General features: G+C 39.3%; 1 protein-coding gene across 1 annotated transcript in view; it reads left to right on the top strand.

Annotated features, from left to right (window-relative positions):
• LOC132390723 (gamma-aminobutyric acid receptor subunit gamma-3) overlaps nucleotides 1-20,952 on the top strand; it is a 723,162-nt gene that overhangs the window by 232,815 nt on the left and 469,395 nt on the right. Inside the window, exon 4 of the mRNA XM_059963278.1 lies at nucleotides 2,327-2,547. Coding sequence (XP_059819261.1) covers nucleotides 2,327-2,547 — 221 coding nt within the window. The remainder of the gene's footprint in view (nucleotides 1-2,326; nucleotides 2,548-20,952) is intronic.

Genomic DNA, 20,952 nt, shown 5'->3' with positions numbered 1-20,952 from the left:
GTTGGCAGCAAAGTTAATTGAATGTTTTCGTTGTGTGTGTGAGCAGGAAGCAGCGCTAATAAATTCATTAATATACTGGATCAAGAGGTAAAGACAGGAGTTAGAGAAGGATTCAAAAAGGAGTGATCCCACATATCGCACAAAAGAGACGGGCACAGTACTGGGACCGCATGGTTTGTCACAGCTGCTCCCTTTATTTGGAGAGCATGAATAGAATTAAAGGACCGCTTGTTCAGTTTGAGAACAAGTTCAGTCAAGCAAGGCTAGAGGAGGAGACTAGCTAAATGTCTGCCTGAGGAAACCAGTGAAGAGCTTTTGGGCCATCTATATGTGGGACGAGGATGGGGAGGGATTGGACTTTTGAGTCGAAAATAAACCAGATGGGAACAAGGAGCTGAAAGTTATTAAACTGACAGAGCACATCAGGAATTGAACAAGCTGAAAGGTGTGCTCATCCCATTCTTCCATTAACTAGAGGATTCTAGTATAATTGTAGTTTTCATTAACTAGAGCATTCATCTAAAATTGTATTTATTATTAATGGCTTCTCTTCCTCTTTTCCAAGAATCTTGACAAAGAGGCAAAGCTTGTAAAAAATTGGGTCAGCATGGTTGGTTAAAAATGGGTTAGAAGTCTTGAGACATAAAACTCCGTGGGTGATAAAGAACAAGCAATTGAAGCATTTCATAATAATATAAACATTTAAATGTTAAAAAGATATGTGTCCAGATTTCAGAATAAAAGAAACCATCATTAATTCAAGTTATTACCTCTCATCCTCATATAATGATTAAAATCAGTTTAGGGCTTTAAAAAATCCCATTATTTTTATCAAATACTGTGCCAGCAACAAAAACATTTGACTGAAATTTTTGAGTATGTAACCAAGAAGGTTGATGTGGGCAGGATAGTAGGTGTAGTCTATATGGATGTCAGTGAGGGTTTTGGTATCGTGGTATAGTCTTGTGAAGTTAGATCATGTGGAATTTGTGTGAGCATTTTAAATGTGAAAGCAATTGGCCTGATGGTGGCAAACAGATGGTTGAAAGTTTATAATTCTGGACTGGAGGCCCATGATTAATGGTGTGCCTTAGAGGTCAGAATCAGAATCAGAATCAGGTTTAATATCACTGGCGTATGTTGTGAAATTTGTTGTTTTGCATTAGCAGTACAATGCAATACATAATAATTAAAAACTGTAAATTACAATAAACACTCTATATATATCAGAATCAGAATCAGGTTTAGTATCAGCAGACAACACACACAAAATGCTGGTGGAACACAGCAAGTCAGGCAACATCTATAAGGAGAAGCACTGTCAACGTTTTGGGCTGAGACCCTTCGTCAGGACACAGCATGTATTGTGAAATTCATTAACTTTACAGCAGCAGTACAATGAAACACATGATAAATAAATATAGAGGAGAAACCTGGGTTACATTAAGTATTAAATAGCTAAGTTAAAATAAGTGGTGCAAAAAACTAAATTAAAGTTGTGAGGTAGTGTTCATGGATTTATTGCCGATTTAGAAATCAGATGGCAGTGGGGATTTAAGTAAATAGGAACAGCTTCTTCCCCTGCACCTTCAGATTTCTCAATGGACAATGAACTCATGTAAATTACCTCACTATTTCTTGTTCTCTTTTGGCACTATTTATTCAATTCCCCCACCATCTGATTTCTAAATGTTGAGTGTGTGATTGATATTTAGAAACTTTCAATTTCTTTATTTTTGAAAGCATCCTCGCTTTACCAATTTTTTTTACGTATGTCTAAGACTTTTGCACAGGACTGTAAAATCATGAGGGGTGTTGATGTGGTGAATGCATAGCCATTTTCATAGGGTTGTGGAATCAAAATGAGTAGTCATTGTTTTAATATAAGATGAGAGCGATTTAATAGGAACTAGAGAAGCAACATTTTCACCTAGAGTATACACAGAATGAGTTGTCAGAGGAAGTGATTGAGGGTGGTACGTTAACAAAATTTAAAAGGAACAAAATATTAAAGGTTGGCCAAATACATGGCAAATGGGAAATTTAGATGGCCATCTTGGCCAGCATAAACTATTTGGGCCAAAGGGCCTGTATCTCTGCTGTATGACTTTGTGACTCTTTGACAAACCCCCCCCAACCCTCTCCCCATTCAAATTCTACCATTTTAGAGAAATGTATTTAAAGTGACTCAATAAATGCAGAAATTCTGTGTCAAACAGCAAAAGCCAACAGTCTTGCAAAGTAGCATTAATTATTCTCCTGAACTATGTCATTCATCTTTTCATTTGTGCTCTTGCACTTAGCAAGCATTGTCTTTCTTTTGTAGGAGTATACCATTGATATCTTTTTTGCTCAAACCTGGATTGACAGTCGCCTGCGATTCAACAGTACAATGAAAATTATCACTTTGAACAGCAACATGGTTGGTCTCATATGGATACCAGACACCATCTTCAGAAACTCCAAAATGGCTGATGCTCATTGGATCACCACACCCAATCAACTACTTAGGATATGGAATGATGGGAAAATCTTGTACACCCTGAGGTGAGTTGAAAAATATCTTCTAATGTAATAGATTTGGCGCCTTCCTGTTTCAATGATCAAAGCCAGTCTGAGGAGAACTTGAATCTGGGTTTTTCTATCCATTTTATAGTGCCCAGGAAAGTCTGATGAAGTGGCAGCTTTTTGTGATGGTGTTGGAGCTGCTATCTCCAGTGTACCACATTAAAGAAGACTATTAGAATCATACAATAGAGGAACAGGCCATTCAGTCCAACTCAACCATGCTGACCAATGGGCTCCCATTCATAGTAACCCCATCACACAGCATTTGGTCCATGATCCTCTATGAGTCAGTAATTCAAGTGCACAGCTAGACACTTCTTAAGTGTTTTCAGACACTCAGCTTCCACCACTCTCTCAGGCAGTGTATTCCAGGTACACCCCATTGAAGAAGGAAGTCCCCCCCCCAATTTCCTTTTAAATCTCTTACCCTTTACCCTCAACATGCATCCTGAAGTTTTATCTACCTGTGACGTTGACAGTCTACCCAAACTATACATACTGTACTGCAGTGATATTGCTCAGAAATTTATGTACCTCAATCAAAGAATCCCTGATAGTATAATTTTCAAGACTTGTTAACATATCAGCGGAGGCCTGGCACGAGCACTGGCAGGGAAGTTAGCTATCAACAGGGAGCATCAGCACTTTCCACTCATTTTTCCATCACTCCATGACCATTCCAGGGAATACCTGATTTCCAGTAGAGATCGTCATCAGATCGGCAGAGATGCACTGAAAAATCACTCACAGGTACGAAATAGGTAGCAGGTTTTAGTGAATCCGTGCAGAAATTCATTAGAGTTCTAACATAAAACAGTAGCAAGGGGATTAGATTGGAACCTAGAAGTTTAACAAAATAGCGTTTTCTGTGTCCCACGAGGACATCACAGCGTGCGGGCATTATTGAGGACCAATCAGTTTGCTGAACAGAAATGATAGAAGTCACTTTTATATGTCATAGCATAATCAGTTCAAGAGTGCCTGAAATTACATTAGGCTGATTTGGAGTGAAGAATGCTCAAAATACTGCAGCCTCTAAGCAGGACCAAATTATTGACTGCAACATCTGTGATCTCCTCTCTGATCTTCAAATGCAAGATTATCCTAATCCATCAGTCAGGTGGATTAAGGTGGAAAACACCGATACTCAGGCTGTCATTAGCATTGCTTTGTATCTCTGTTAAGCTTTCTCTGGGCCACAATAAAACTCCAGTTTCTCTTCAAAATTGCATCCAATGGTTTAGAACAGGTTTTGCTGAAGCCTTTTTCTGGTTGCAGTGCATTTGCACCAACTGATTGTTTCCTTAGTATAAGAGACCATAATCATAATATCAGAATTAGGCCATTTAACCCATCAATTCTGTTCTGCTGTTTAATCACGGCTGATTTATTTTCTCTCTCAACCCCATTCTCCTGCTTTCTCCCCCTTAGCCTTTGATACCCTTACTAATTAAGCACTTCTCAACCTCCACTTTAAATATCACCAATGGCTAGACCTTCACAGCCATCTGTGGTAATGAATTCCACAGATTCATTGCCCTCTGGCTAAAGAAATTCCTCATCTCTGTTCTAAAGGGACATCCCTCAATTCTGAGGCTATTCCCTTTGGTCCTAGACTCCCCTCTATAGGAAACATCCTCTCTATGTCCACTCTATTTAGGTCTTACAATATTCGACAGGTTTCAATGAGATCCTCCCTCATTCATCTAAACTCCAGAAGGTACAAACTCAGAACTATTAAATGTGCTTTGTATGTTAAACCTTTAATACCTGGGATCATTTCATGAACTTTGTTAGGACCCCTCCAATGCCAGCACATCCTTTCTGAGATAAAGGGACCCAAAACTGCTCTTAATTCTCCAAGTGTGATTTGACTAATGTCTTGAAAATTCTCACCAATACATCCTTGTTTTTTTATTCTAGTCCTCTCAAAATGAATGCTAACATGGCATCTGCCTTCCTTACCAACAACTCAACCTACATGTTAACCTTACATTATCAGATGTGTTCCGCTACCATGAGCAAAAATAGGGAGAAATTGGAATGGCCGTTGGAGCTTTAGGGACCTGATTTGCTCCTGATAGCCAGTGTTGTCTATCCTCTTGGGCTTCTTTTTGATGTTTTGTGTTCTTACCACATCCCAAATTTCCAAATGCATGTTAATAGTTTAACTGACCACCGTAAATTACCCCATGGTGTCGGTGAGGGGCAAAAATTAAGGGGAGTAGATGGACTGATTACAGATGTACAGGGGAAACTGGGGGCTAGGGAGTGGTGTTGCTATGAAATAGATGTTTATTTGTCACACTGATCAATGGAATTTCCTACATATAACATCACCTGAACTTTAGGTTACTTTACATCTTTCTAAGATCCCAGATAATTGTTACTATTTGACATAGAACTATAGAAGATAAGTTAGATAATTTGTGCACTGTCTTTGTGGAAGAGTGAGGTAAAATTAACATCAGCGTCTCCCAAAAGATGCTTTATCCTTATTTTAAGTATTTAGTGGAGATTCATTAACTTAGGAAATTGATTTTCCCAAAATTACTTAGGGTATAAGGATTCTTTCAGATTTAGTAATGAGGCAATAGTTAACATCAATTAGAGATTTTAAGCAAAGAAATATGTATTTTGTATATGGCACAGAAAAGTTTTTCTGGAGACCATATCTTAGTTGTTGGAATTGACAAGAAAATAGATCTGGAATATTTCTGAATTTCTCAGAAACATTTGGGTTTTCAATATTTTTGATAGCCGGCTATGCTGAGACTATGGCTCATCAGCTGTCTCAAATTTTATTAGCGTTCTCCCCACCCCTATCATCCTGTTGCCCCAGCAGGATTTGTCCTAAAAGGAGAAAACACTCAGTGGTGAAGCTGGTATTATCACTGTTGAGCAAGTTGGCGCAGGAGATCCACACAATGCAAGTATGGTCTTTCCTTATGCATCAGCACCAGTTTGCCATTGATGGGAGGTTCTGGGTCAAAATTACTTGCAATGTACGAAGCATTGAAAAATATACATACAAAAATGTGAAGGAGTGAGTCAGAAACGGACAATAGAAAATAAAATTAGGACACCAGGGAATGTGAAAAGAAATGTCATGCATGTCTATAAATACACTGGTAACGAGCAGGTTTAAAAGAATTTGGATTATAAGAGAAATTTGAAGGTTTTTAAAGATCACATGTTATCAAGGAAGGAATTGAACAGTTGAAGTTAATTTACTATGCATTCAAATCAGAGATTGCCTCTTCAGAATTCAATGGAAAATATCAAAATCATTTGGAAATGCACAGAACCAACTGACCAGCATTACTGTGGAAGTATCGAGCATATATTTTAATGCAGAAATTTAATAGTTGTTTGTTGAATTGGCCATTTAAGGTACACTTGTTTTAAGATTCAGTAAAATGTACTGCAGAAACTTTTCTGTTTTATATTTAACTAGTCATATATAATCATTGGAACTAGGCACAAAGATAATGTTTTATAATTGTGTTGTGTCTAGAAGACAAGACAACAATACAGCAGCTATAATAGAGAACGAGTAAAAAGTTACCAGACTATGGTGCATTGTAAGTTCAAATCTTCCCATTTAAATACAGCATTTGGTTTTAATCTGATAACTTAGTTTGGAAAGAAAGAACAATATCTCCAACAATACATCAGTAAGAAAGCTTTTGTTTATACTGTAGTTTCTGCTATCTCGTTATTTCTGTTATAATATCTCTTGCCTTTTCCTGATAAAAATTGACACATTTTTGCTAATCTCATCCTTGTTACTGTAAGTGATGTTTACAATCTGTTTTTGTCTCTTGGTACTTCATGATCATATTATATTTTTTTCTCTCTTTATCAACCATTCCCGAATTCCAAATTTTCAAATTCTTTAGACTTACTCGTTACATTGGCAGCTCTTAAATAAAAACAGAAAAATGTGGGAAAAACTCAGCAGGTCAGGCGGCCTCTGTGGAAAGAGAAACAGTTCGTTTCAGATCAAAAATCATTCATCAGTATATTCTTGTTAGCTGTGATGGGACCATTTTCCTGTGAATTTTTATTTAGTGGAATGAATATTTTATACATATTTTTCTGTTTAGCAGGTAATGATGTGCCATAGGAATTGGTGCTGGGATATTAAGCATTTGAGTTATATAATTAGCTTGGATGAAGGAGTATTCACTGATATCTTTAACCTCTCACTTTGGTAGCCTGGGGTAACCACCTGCTTCAAGCAGACTACAATTATACCATTATCTCAGAAGAATAGGGTAACCTACCTCAATGACTATCGTCCAGTGGCACTTACATCCACTGTGATATAATAAATTGAGATGTTGGTGATGACACAAATTAACTCCTGCCTGACAAGCAAAGTAGATCCACTCCAATTTGTATAACATAAGGTCAAGAGCAGATGCCATTTGATTGGCTCTTCACTCAAGCCTTGAACATCTGGAGAGCAAAGCTGCATAAGTCAGGATGTTCTACAGCTTAGCATATCACCTTCTCAAAACTAATCAATAAGCTTCAACTTGCAGGCCTCAATACACCCTTGTGTTACTCGATCCATGATAACCTCACTTGCAGACCCCAGTCGGTTCATATCGGCGACAACATCTCTTGTGTAATCACCATCTGTACAGATGCACCACAAGCTTAGCCCCCTGCTCTACTCACTTTACACTTATGACGTTGAGGCTAAGCACAGCTCCAATGCCATACAGTGGTGTTTGCTGACAACACCACTGTCATTGGCTGAAACAAAGGTGGTGATGAATCGGCATATATTAGGGAGATTGAAAATATGACTGAGTGATGCCACAACAACAATCTCCCACTCAATATCAGCAAGAACAAAGAGCTGATTATTGACTTCAGGAGGAGGAAACTGGAGGTCTATGAGCCAGTCCTTATCGGGGGATCAGAAGTGGAGAGGGTCATCTATTATAAATTCCTGTGTTACCATTGCACAGGATCTTACTTTATTGTCACCAAACAATTGATACTAGAGTGTACAATCACCACAGCAATATTTGATTCTGTGCTTTGTGCTCCCTGAAGTACAAATCAAAGTAAATATAATAAAAATTTAAATTATAAATCATAATTAGAAAATAGAAAAGGAGAAGTAAGGTAGTGCAAGTTAGGTCCGGATATTTGGAAGGTACGGCCCAGATCCGGGTCAGGATCCGTTCAGCGGTCTTATCACAGTTGGAAAGAAGCTGTTCCCAAATCTGACCATAGGAATCTTCAAGCTCCTGAACCTTCTCCCGGAGGGAAGAGAGACAAAATGTGTGTTGGCTGGGTGGGTCATGTCCTTGATTATCCTGGCAGCACTGCTCCGACAGCATGTGGCGTAAAGTGAGTCCAAGGATGGAAGATTGGTTTGTGTGATGTGCTGGGCTATGTTGACTATCTTCTGCAGCTTCTTCTAGTCTTGGACAGGACAACTTCCATACCAGGTTGTGATGCACCCTAGAATAATGCTTTCTACGGTACACCTATAAAAATTAGTGAGAGTTTTAGGGGGCAGGCCAAATTTCTTCAGATTTCTCAGGAAGTACAGGCACTGGTGGGCCTTCTTGGCAGTGGACTCTGCTTGGTTAGACCAAGTCAAGTCATTTGTGATATTCACCCCGAGGAACTTAAAGCTTTTGACCTGTTCCACCTGCGCACCACCGATGTAGATGGGGTCATGCAGTCCGCTACTCCTTCTGAAGTCAACAACTAATTCCTTCGTCTTGCTGACGTTGAGGGATAGGTTATTGTCTTTGCACCATGCAACCGGGTTTTTAATCTCCTCTCTGTACTCAGACTCATCATTACCCAAGATACAACCTACAATTGTGGTGTCATCAGCAAACTTATATATTGAGTTCGATGGAAACTTGGCTACATAATCTGTCCTGGGTCCAGCATGTAAGTGCCATTTTAAAGAATGCACAGCAGTGCCTCTACTTTCTTGAAGTTTGTGAAGATTTGGCATGTCATCTAAAATTTTGACAAAATTCTATAGATGTGTGGTGGGAAATATATTGACTGGTTGCATCATGACCTGGTATGGAAACACCAATGCCTTTGAAAGGAAATGCTTACAAGAAGTAATGGATACAGCCCAGTCCATCATGAGGTAAATCCATCACTATCATTGATTACATCTGAGCACACCTACATGAAGCACTGTCACAGGAAAGAAACATACGTCTTCAAGGACCCCCATCATCCAGGTCATACTCTTTTTTTCACTGCTGCGATTAGGAAGATGATGCAGGAGCCTCAGAATTCACAGCACTAGGTTCCACCTCTCTATCATCAGACTCTTGAGCCAGAGGGGATAACTTCGCTCGACTTCACTCACCCCATCACTGAACTGTTTCCACTTTCATGGACTCTGCAACTAATTTTCTCAGTATCTATTTACGTACATATGTATGTATTTATCTCATTTGTGTTTACACTGTATGTTGTCTTTTGCACATTGGCTGTTGTCTGTCCTGTGGGGAGCAGGGCAGTCTTACATTGATTCTAGTGTGTTTCCTGTATTTCCTGTGAATATCCCCAAAAAATAATCTCAGAGTTGTATATGGTAATATATATATATATACTTTGATAATAAATTTACTTTGAACTTTGAAGGTATGGCTGGTAAATTTGCTGTCAATGCAAAGGTACATTGAAATGCAGATTGTGAAGAGAATATAAGAGCAAGAGACCCTGATTCAATCCTGTCCTCTGATGTTGTCTGTGCGGAGTTTGCACACTCTCCCTGTGACTACGTGAGTTTCCTCCTAATGCTTCTGATTCCTTCCACGTCCCAAAGAGGAGTGGGTTGTTAAGTTAATTGGTCACTGCAAATTTCCCCAATGTGTAGGTGAGTAATAGTTGAAAAGATGTGGAGAGTATTTTAAATAATAAAGTTTTATGAAAATTGATAGTCAGTGCAGACTTGATGGGCCGTACGATTCATGATTCAGAGCTATTTATCCCGTGCAAATTGAAACAAAGTGAAATGCTTGATTTGTCTTATCAACCTGCTCTGTATGACTTCAGAACTCCATACAGACATTATCTCTCACTTACACAATAGGTGCAGATTACAGTGTCCAACATGCCAACATGCTGTAGTACACGTCTGAAATTCATGTGACCACCGAGAAAATATGCAGTCTCCACACAGATAGTACCAGAGGGCAGGATCAAACCTCGATTGTTGGCATTCTGTCAGCTCTGTAAATACACCAATTGTCAGGGGGTGGGGATAATTGTTTAAAAGTAGCGGCTAACCGATTCAAGACTGAGATGACTTCATAAGTCTTTTGACCTCTTTCTCAAAAGGCAGTTTCCCAAATTTCAATATAGAGATAGATGTTCTGAAAGGTTGCTATGGAAACAGAGGAACGCAGTGTTGAGGTTGTAGTGAGATCAGCAAAGGTCTTAACTGGTGAGCAAGCTTGAGGGACTGATTGCCTACTCCTACTGCAAATTCATATTAAATTTAAGAATTATTTCCTTGAAAGTTTTCAGCTCTTTATGTCATCAACTGTGCAAACAGTACTGAATCTACTGTAGTTAACTTTAAATAACTATGTAATTTGCTTTATTCTGAAATAGGACCATAGTTTTAGATTTAATTGAATCACCCACAAATTCAATATAAAATTATGATCATTCATCCCCAGATGTTCCTATATTCTTGTATTATCATTGATCCTGTCTCATTCCAGATCTGTTTCCAAATCCATTCTCTTGACATACAGAACAAGAAAGCTAAAGGGAATCCAGTCCCCAATTTTTTTTTTGTTACTCAATATTACTTCATGAAATGCAAGTTAACAGGTAATATTGGCAACTGAGTTTGAGGAAGAAAACAATGTTGATTAGAGATTGTAATTAGATAAACAATGCCAGTTGACATTTAATTTGGAGAAGTACTGTTTGCTTCAGAGGGCATAGAATTATGTAAAGATCAAGTTGAAGAGTTTAAGGAAGCTGAATGTGGATTTGGTACTTAATATATGTCATCACTATGAAAGAACGTTAAATGTCATTTCTAACATTTGAGCATAATTTACTATGCAAACCACACATCTAATATTGTTCTCACTTCCGATTACTAAGAGAAAACAGCAGCATGGAAAACTGTCACAAGTCAGATCATGAAATTCAGAATATTTAATTACTAGTGATAAAAACAAAGAATTAGAAGACTGAGTGATTTACTGATTGATGTAAGGAACAAAAGTATATGTGGAAGATTAATCTACTAAGCACCAACTTCATGATGTGAAGAAAGTCTTGATTAGCAAAGGACTTTTCAGGACCTCAAGATATCACAAATTGCTACATATATGACCAATTAAATAGTTCTGGAAAGTGATCACCATTGTAATATAGGAAGCATGAATCAAAATGCCAACAGCCAGTTTAAATCTTTGCAAATGGCTTGTTTTTGCAAAGTGCGATCAAATGTTCCTCCAAGTAGGTTAATACATGCAAATTAGGAGCTTGTGAACTTGCTTCTTCTCTTTTCGAAAAGGTCACTTATAACGAATTGTCAGCCTTCCAGTTTCTTTATCTTTTTCATTTCACTCATGATTGGTTGAATGTTCCTTGAACTAATCATGATGAGTGATTAGTGTTGAATTGTTTTTCTGATTGGATCTCATTTTGAGGTAAGTGTGTCCACCACCCTATTCCTCTTGTAGCTTCTAAATTGAAGGCAATCAGGATAAGTGGATCACACTGACTCACTGGGAGAGATAGGTAGTATTCAGGGTTTTATGCTCTCAAGCTATTTTGTGAAGATTTATAAACAGGTTTATCTTACTAAGAGGTATGATACTTTGTAAACGTACATACTGGTTAAATGTCTTTGTTAATCTATTTATGCTCATAACTAAAAATTGCAATTATAGAATCATAGAATGATGAAAAAAACACTGAGGCTCTCCAGCCCATCTAATCTGTGCCTAGCTCCAGGGAGAACTATCCATTAAATTCTATTGCCTCATTATTTCCCCATATCCCAGCAAATACTTTATTTTTATTACCTGTCAAATTCTTAATTGAAAGGTCTAATTATTACATTTTCTACCACCTTTTTAGGCAGTAATATCATGATCACAGTTGCAATTATAAGTTTTTGTCTCTCTGCAGATGCTGTCTGATTGATCGAGTATAACCAGCATTGTTTTGTTTCAGAATTTTCAGTAGTTGTTGTGTTCTGCCTTGCACAGTTGCAGCGTGTTATTTGTTATTTTAAAATTATTTTCTCAATGATGTTCCCCCATTTACTCATTAACTGGGCGGGAGGTCACATAAATTTTGATTGCTTCTCTATCACAGAAATTCCATTTGTTCTCACTGCGGCACAAATACTCAAATACAAAATCAAAATTAAACCTGAATTTGATTATCATTCAACCACCCATGAATACAACTGAACAAAACAGCACTCCTCGGGGGCCAAGATGCAAAATATACACAACACATTCAAAATAGCGAGCAAAAAAAAAAGTTACACAAAAAAACACATATTGAGTCCAAGACCCTGAGTGACATGCCCCATAAAGTGATTGTAGAGATTCCCGGCAGTGCTCAGGCACTGCAATCCTGTCCGTTTCACTTGTTTGCCCACTGAAGAGTGACTAACCTGGAAACATTAACTCATCTCTCTGATCTTGTAAAGCATTTCCATCATTTTATTTTCATTTACTAATTTAAGTTGCCACCTCTATATTAAGGGAGGGGGGGAAGGAGGAACTTTATCTCAAAACTCCTCTGTAATTTCATTTTTGTCATCAAACATCACCATTATTCATCAACATTTTTTCCCTGCGGCCCAATGAAAACAGGACTGAGAGAGGAGGCAATTCTACAGGTCTGTGGGTGAGATTTAAAAAGCAGCACCAGTGGGCTTTCGGCATTTTTCCGGTAGCCCAGTCAACTTGAGAGCAAGAGAGGAAGCAACTTACACGCCCGTGAGTTAGATTTTAAAAAAGTAGTGTACATGGGCTTTTGATGTTTTTCTGGTGGCCAAACAAATCAGGAGTGAGAAAAAAGGCAACTTATAGGTCTGTGAATGAGATTTAAAAAGTAGCATTCGCAGGTTTTCACCATGTTTCTGGTAGCCTAATCAAATCGGCAGCAAGAGAGGAGGCAACACAGAGGTCAGTGAGTGAGATTTGAAATGAATCATTTGTGGGCTTTTGGCATCTTGTCAGCAGCTCAATTGTATCAGGAGTGTGAGGAGACAATTCACGGGTCTATGAATGAATTTAAAAAGGAACGTTCAAGGGCCTTTGGTGTTTTCTGGCAGCCCAGTCTAATAACAATTCATTAGCAAGGGAAAACAAAATAAGGTAGGGACAAGCAGACTGACCACTGTTGGAGTGGACCAGAGTTACAGTGCAGAGGCTTTGGTTCATTAGGCTTCGGTGAGAACAACCTTGGGTGAGGTATGTAATTCAGAAGTCTTTTCTTCGTTCTTCATGTGTTGATACATAGTTATGGCACAGAGAACAGTTCCAGGGGCTGTGGTGTGCCCTTTGCGTGAGGTATGGGAACTCTGGAAGACCTCCAGCTTCCTAGATAACAACATCAGCACCAGATGCACTGAACTGCAGTTCCTCAGAGAAGGGACAACTCCTGATTTTCCAATTGCAAATTAACAGGTGAAATACCTTTCTGATGGGTTCTTTCCAGCTAAACTTCGGAACCCTCTCTGATTATGACAAAAACTGGATATGGCACTTCTGTTGTGGTTTAACCAAAGTTTTATAAAGGTTGTGCTGCCTATTTCAGTCACCTCCAAAATCAGAGGGTTATATCATTAAAAAGCAAAAGCCTGTAGATAATTGAAAATGTTGGAAATACTCAGGTAGCACTTGTGGAAAGGGAAACAAGAGTTAATGTTCCAAGTCATAAACATAAGAAATTCTGCAGATGCTGGAGATCTAGGGAAACACACACAGAATGCTGGAAGAATTCAGCAACTCAGGCAGCTCCTATAGAAAGGAATAGTGTCAACATTTTGGGCCAAAACCCTTCATGCCTCAAATCAGAACAGAAAAAGTGTGAAAGCAAACATGCTTCAAGTTGCTGACAGGAGGAACAGGAGAGAGAAACTAAAGGAATATATGTCATAAGTGAAAACCAAGATTGCCCAGCAGATGGAAGTGCAATTGATACATTTGGAAGACAAAGGGTTATGCACACCAATTAATCACTCCTCACCTGCCAGGAGAGTGGAATAAGGGCAGTAGGGAGAAAATAAATTGACAAGACTATGAGACATAATCACTGCAGTTGCTGTGGAGGAGAGTACTGGTGTCAGAATTGACTGGTCTTGACACAAGCATGTTAAGCTGGTTAGCTGAAACTTTTGAATCAATGGGAATCAAATTTATTCTCACCATCTCATATGACATAAAATTTGTCATTTTACAACAGCAGTACAATGTATAGGCTTAAAAATATAACTTAAAAAATTAGAGCAAAAAAAAACAGGAATAAGTTCATGGAGGAACTCAAGAATGTGTACAGAGAAAATTTATAAGGACATTGCTGGGTCTTGTGGTCCTGAGTTTTAGTGAAAGGTTGTGTAGGTTAGGACTTTATTACCTGGCGTGTAGCCGAAGATAATTTGATAGCAGTATACAAAATTGTGAGAGGTATAGATAGGGTAAATGCAATCAGACTTTCCCACCGAGGTTGGGAGAGACTAGAACATGGGTCATGGGTGGAAGTTTAAGCGAACTTGTTTTCTCAGAGTGGTGAGAGTGTGGAATGGGCTGTCAGTGGAAGTGGTGAATGCAGGCTCAATTTCAACATGTAAAAGAAGTTTGAATAGTACATGGATGGGAGGGGTTGAAGGCCTATGGTCTGGGTGCAGGTCGATGGGACTAGGCAGAATAATAGTTAGGCAACAAGCAGTATGCCCAAAGTGGAAAAATGAGAGGCTGTTCCTCAAGCTAATGTTGGAACTCAACAAAATAGAGAGACAGAGGTCAAAATGGGAGTGGATTTACCCCTGTGTGAATTACCCATGCCATCCTGTCCCAGTGCATTACAGAACCTGCAATGGCATGGCATCAACCATAATAAAATGAATAATAAATGAAACCAAAAGTTCCTTCAGATACATAAAGTGCAAAAGAGAGGAGAGGGTGGATATTGGACCACTGGAAAATGACGCTGGAGAAATAGTAATGCAGGACAACGAAATGGCAGATGAACTGAACAGGTATTTTGCAGGAGTCTTCACTGCGGAGTACACTAGCAGTAGGGTGCAAGTTCCAGGTGTCAGGGTGTGTGAAGTTACCATAAATAGAAAGAAAGTTCTTGCACACAGCCTCAGAATGGAGAGGCTGTTTCAGAACAGAGATGAGGAAGAATTTCTTCAGCCAGAGAGTGGTGAATCTGTGGAATTATTTGCCACAGGCAGCTGTAGTAGCTAAGACTTTAGATATATATATATTTAAGGCAGAGGTTGATAGATTCTTGATTGGTCAGGGCATGAAGGGATAGAGGGAGAAGGCAGGAAATCGGGGCTAAGTGGAAGATTGGATCAGCCATGATGCTGTTGTTGAGGAGATTCGATGGGCCAAATGGCTTAATTCTGATCCTATTTCATGGTCTTATGGTCTAAATAAAATAAAATAACTCAAATAACTGAGCTCAGAACACATGCATTCTTACTTTTATTTTACTTGTGCACAAGAACAGCATGGGGCCCCTGTCACCCACACTGTTCTGAAGTCTGATCATAAAACAGCTATTTTTATACAGAATTAGCTTATCAGATACTGATATTGAGCACTTTGTAAATTGCATATGTTTACATTCCTTACCTCACGGTCAATTAGCATTCACAACTAAAAATCAATCGAAACTTCAAGTGGGTAACCGATGATACATTGAAGTTAGTAAAGACAATCGTGCCTTAATTGTTGAGCACGTTTCACATATTTCCATTATTTTTATCTGATCTGTCTCTGGCACCCCTATTCTGTAAAGAGATGCTATGTTTCATTGAGACCTTTCTGTAAAAGTCTCATTGCAGACGCCTCAGTCGTCTGGCTTGTGTATACACCGCTGCTGTTAATCCAACCTTTCTTGTCTGTAGTAAGCAGTAGTTTCCAGTGATGTCACTCCAAAGGTCTTGCTTGACTACACTGCCCAGGTTATCCTTGCCTGGCCACAGCTTCCACAATCAACTATCAGTAGTTATATGACAATATTTTGGCTGACTCTAGCCCATCATCGTCTGAAAATGGTTTTAAAGGCTGGGATATTCTCATCCAGCGGTGATACGCAGCTTTCTGCAAGTGGATAGAGGCGGCAAAAAGACTTTATAATTCATGGTCCCAATGGGATTAGTCGATTATGCCACAATATTGTTGACTAAATCTAAAACATATCAGGTGCAACATGTTGTAGGGCCAGGCACTTCAAAGTTCCCTACATTAAAAAAGAACAAAAGAGTTTGCAAAAGACCTTTCAGAACCTTAGGTTGTCCTAAAAACAGGAGCTTCTAGCTATTTTTAGTCATAAAGACACAGAGCCTTGATCCAGGCACCCATTCGACTGACTTCTATGGTAATCCTATTTTATTCTGCCTGCATTCCTATAGCCTACTGACCACTGTAAATGTCGCATGTTGCTGGACACCAGAACACCCAGAATGAACCCATGTGGTCGCAAGGAGATTTTTCAAATCCAGACAGCCAGAATTAGAGGACGGGATTGAAACTGGGTGGTGGGGCTGTGAAGCAAAAAAAAAAAATCTCTACTGTCATATCCTAATCATTGCTATGCAGGAAATGAGCCAGTTAATTTTTATGCAGGAAAATCTCACAAATAACATTCTCAAACAGACCAAATGATATGCATAAACAATGTCGCTTGTGGGGTCGTGCTTGGCAGAAAGCTTCATAGAACTTGCTAGTCCTCTTCAAAATGACACCAAGAGAATGTTGCCTTCACCCAAGAGGAGAAACAAGACTTGGTTTCATAAATAATGAATGGATAGGCTGTGTTTGCTTTCACTGGAATAGAGGAGGCTGAGGGGACTTGTCTAGACTCATTTCAAGGACTCTGTTACTGTAATCAGTATTGTAAATAATACTGTTCTCAGTATTATTTACTTTTTGTATTTACACAGGTTGTCTTTTGGTCATTGACTGTCAGCCTTTTTCATTGATACTATTGTATTTCTCTGTTTTACTGTCTGCAAGAAAATGAATCTTGGGGCAGTAAATGGTGATATATACAGTTGTTGTTTCGCATGGCAGTGGTTAATCTCTTCACACTTCTACGTGTTTTTCTCAAGCCACTCCTCTAGCATGTGGCCACATCGATGGATCATGGCAAGCCATCTTGGATCTTGGCTAGAGGGCATGTTTGGACCAGGCAGAAGATGTCCTGGGTTGGGACACCAGAGGGGCAAGCTGGGGTTTGCCGGGTGCCCCATCAGACCAGGGTTTGCGCTCTTTTGGCATTTTGACTTCTGAGCCTATTTACAGCTGTCCAGTTTTTTCTGGACACTGTAGTAAAGCCCAGAAGAAGTAAGATGGGGGTCATTGATCAGAACTCTGCGGGGGTGGGGAGGGGCATGTTGGTGTGCCAGTATTGGCGCCATTCAGTGTGTTCATCATAGGAGTCAAGGTTTTTCAAGTTGTACAAAGGCTTTTGGGATTGGAGTTGGGGAGATGGAGGAGCAGATTTTTATGAGTTTATGAACTGGCAAATGGATAAGAAATGAGATTGTTAGGATAGAAGGCACTAATTTTCCCCATGGTGGGTTGTCTAACACAGGAAAGCATGGGTTTAAGGTGAGAAATAGGAGGTTTTGAGGGATAATCTTTCCATTCAGAAGGTGGAATACCGTGGAGTGTTGTACCGTGGAGAGCATTCTGACAGGCTGCATCACTGTCTGGTATGGAGGGGCTACTGCACAGGACCGAAAGAAGCTGCAGAAGGTTGTAAACCTAGTCAGCTCCATCTTGGGTACTAGCCTACAAAGTACCCAGGACATCTTCAGGGAGCGGTGTCTCAGAAAGGCAGCGTCCATTATTAAGGACCTCTAACACCCAGAGTGTGCCCTTTTCTCACTGTTACTATCAAGTAGGAAGTACAGAATCCTGAAGGCACACACTCAGTGATTCAGGAACAGCTTCTTCCCCTCTGCCATCTGATTCCTAAATGGACATTGAATCTTTGGACATTCCCTCACTTTTTTAATATACAGTATTTCTGTTTTTGCACTTTTTAAAAATCTACTCAATATATGCAATTGATTTACTTGTTTATTTATTATTATTATTATTTTCTTGATTATTATTATTATTTTTTTCTCTGCTAGATTATGTATTGCATTGAACTGCTACTGCTAAGTTAACAAATTCACATCTCATGCCGGTGATAATAAACCTGATTCTGATTCCGAAAGAAAACGGGGATGCATTGACTGAAAAGGCAGATATTCTCAGTCCCTGTCTAAATGCTTCTTAAATCACCAAAGCATAGAAGGCTGTGCAGTGTAGCTGGATGACATGGGCAAGATGGGCCGAAGAGCCTGATTCTGTACTGTACGACTCTGACTCAATAAGCTCCTCCAGCAAGTTGCTCTCCTTGTGCTACACTGAAATGTCAACATGGATCATATGCAGGAGTGGGGCATTAACCTACAATCTTCTGACTATGAGACAAGAATGCAACAACAGAACCACAGCTAGCATGTGATTCCTGTGCTGGATTTAGCACTGAGGCAATGCAACATATTTACTCTGTTGAGAAGCCACATTTATAACCAACACTCTAATGCCTTTACTAATTTTAATTAAAATGTCCATAATTCATTGGAATTCATGAAGGATGAATTTTCTAACTTCCATTGTTTACTCCCTGCGAGCATGTTTTCTATATTGGGAGCATGCAATCAGAAGACTTAATCTTGCATTGAGAGGTACTTTAAATTGCACTCAGTGGCCACTTTATTAGGTACACCTGTACAGCTGTTCTTTAATGCCAGTCTCATCTGCCAATTACATGGCAACAGCACAATTCATAAAAGCATGCTGACATAGTCAAGAGGTTCTCTTGTTCAGCCCAAACATCAAAATGGAGAAGAAATGTGACCTAAGTGACTTTGACTGTGGAATGATTGTTTGTAACTAATGGGGTGGTTTGAGTATCACAGAAAATGCTGACCTGGGATTTTCATGCACAAAAGTCTCTAGACTTAACAGAGAATGATGCATAAAAACAAAAAAAAACATTCAATGATTAGCAGTTCTGTGGGTGAAAATGCCTTATTAATGAGAAAGGTCAAAGAGTGGCAAAACTGGTTAAGGCTGACAGTAACTCAAATAACCAGGCGGAAGAACTTCTCTAAATGCACAGCACATCAAACCATAAAGTGAATGGACTACAGCACATACAGAAAGCCACAAACATACAGGAATACTCTCAGTGGCCACTTTATTAGGTACAGGAGTTAGCAAAAAAAGCAGTCACCTAGAGTATGTTGCAAGTTCTAACTGTGGTAATATGTTTTGCTTGCTGCTTTCAGATTTTCAGAATTGGACATACACAGTTACTTCCTAGCAACTTTCAGTTGCTGGTCAGGTCCCTATAAAAGGAATTAAACCTAAGAAAACATGCACAGTAATAATTTGTTGCCAGTATACTTGATGAAGAGTGCATCTATGGTCTTCTCCTGCCTCTGTTCTACACAAAGGCTATGCTGCTATCAATGTGCAATCAAAGACACTTTCACAGCCAAAGAAGCTGAGGCTGAAAGCCTTCTCTTTAATCAGTTCCACACCAAATCTCTTATCTTAATGAGTTTTCATTCAACTGGCACAATCAACTTCACTTGCACTGGTTGTATTTTCTTTACATATATAGTCTGTCTGTCCCAGCTTTGTTGTCTAAGTCAAAGCATATTTAAGGTGCGCGCAGACCATTTTCTGGTGCTCCTATTAGAAAAGAGAGGTCAAGAGTGGAAGGCAGCTGATAATATGTCTAAGAAGTGTATATGACAATTGCAGGATAAAATTCTGTGAAAAACACAATATAGAAACCTTTCTCCCTCCAATATTGTTGAGGTTAATTCAGGGGGAAAATAACCAGAGTAATACCATGTTTTTCACGAGGCTTGAGGGTTGCCTTATTGGTAGAACTGCTGATTCAGAGCTTCAGTACATTGGATTCAGTCCTGACCTCTTGGTTCTGTCTCTGTGGAATCTGAATGTTCTCTCTGTAACTGGAGTTAACCTCCCCCACCCCATGCTCTTTTTTTGCATACACAGAAGATTTTGGGGGAGAATTGGCTATTTTAACTTCCCCCAAATGTATAGGCGGAACCTAGGAGACCTGATGGGAATGTGTAGAATCAGGTTAATCATCACCTGATTTGCTTGATCTGAGACTTCTTCCCCAGTGCTTTCCACTGGTGATGAATGATCTCAGCCCAGAATGTCATTGATGCTGCCTGACCTGCTGAGTTCCTCCAGCATTTTGTGTCTGTGCCTGTGAACTGTGTCTTGCTCTGGAATTCCATCATCTGCAACATCACGAAGGGTCTCGGTCCGAAACGTCGACAGCGCTTCTCCTTATAGATGCTGCCTGGCCTGCTGTGTTCCACCAGCATTTTGTGTGTGTTACCTGCAACATCACTTGTGTTTATGATGTGAAGTTTATTTTGTGGCAGCAGTACAGTGCAAGAACATAATGATTACTATAAGTTACAAAAATAGAGAGGTGGGTAGGGATAATAGGGAGTGTCCGTGAGTTGGGAATAACAAATGGAATGAATAGATGGGTTTAAAGTCTAGTTACCATACTGTAGACTCTGATGCCTTGTTGTTAGGCAGACATAGCAAAAGTTAAACCAAAGACAGAAATACGTAATTTCACTACCTTCAACTGAATAATCAGGCTGAATGGCTTATACTCTTGTTCCTACAGTAGCCTGACTGATTGTCCAAACATTAATTGAACATCACTTGGCACATGGGCCTTGGCAAATTTCACCTTGGCCTCTACCCATGAGACAATTGTAGGCAGATGTACTGCTACTAGACAACATATTGAAGATCTTGGGGAAGGGGAATGATTTATTTGCTTTTCTCTTTAAAATACCTCTCCCTCCAAAAATCTGGGGATGGTGTAGTTAATAACATACAACCATAAGACTTCAGAGCATAATTCGGCCATGTGGTCCATCAGATCTTCTCTCCCATTCCATCATGGCTGATTTATTATCTTTCTCAACCCTATCCTCCTGGTTTTTCCCTGTAACCTTTGATACCCTTACTAATCAAGAACCTATTGATCTCTGCTTTAAATATACCCGATAGCTTGCCT

This window comes from Hypanus sabinus, chromosome 3 (assembly GCF_030144855.1).
Source record: "Hypanus sabinus isolate sHypSab1 chromosome 3, sHypSab1.hap1, whole genome shotgun sequence".
Classification (NCBI taxonomy): Eukaryota; Metazoa; Chordata; class Chondrichthyes; order Myliobatiformes; family Dasyatidae; genus Hypanus; species Hypanus sabinus.
The sequence above is the reverse complement of the archived record's forward strand: the minus strand, read 5'-3'. Positions and strand labels throughout refer to the sequence as shown.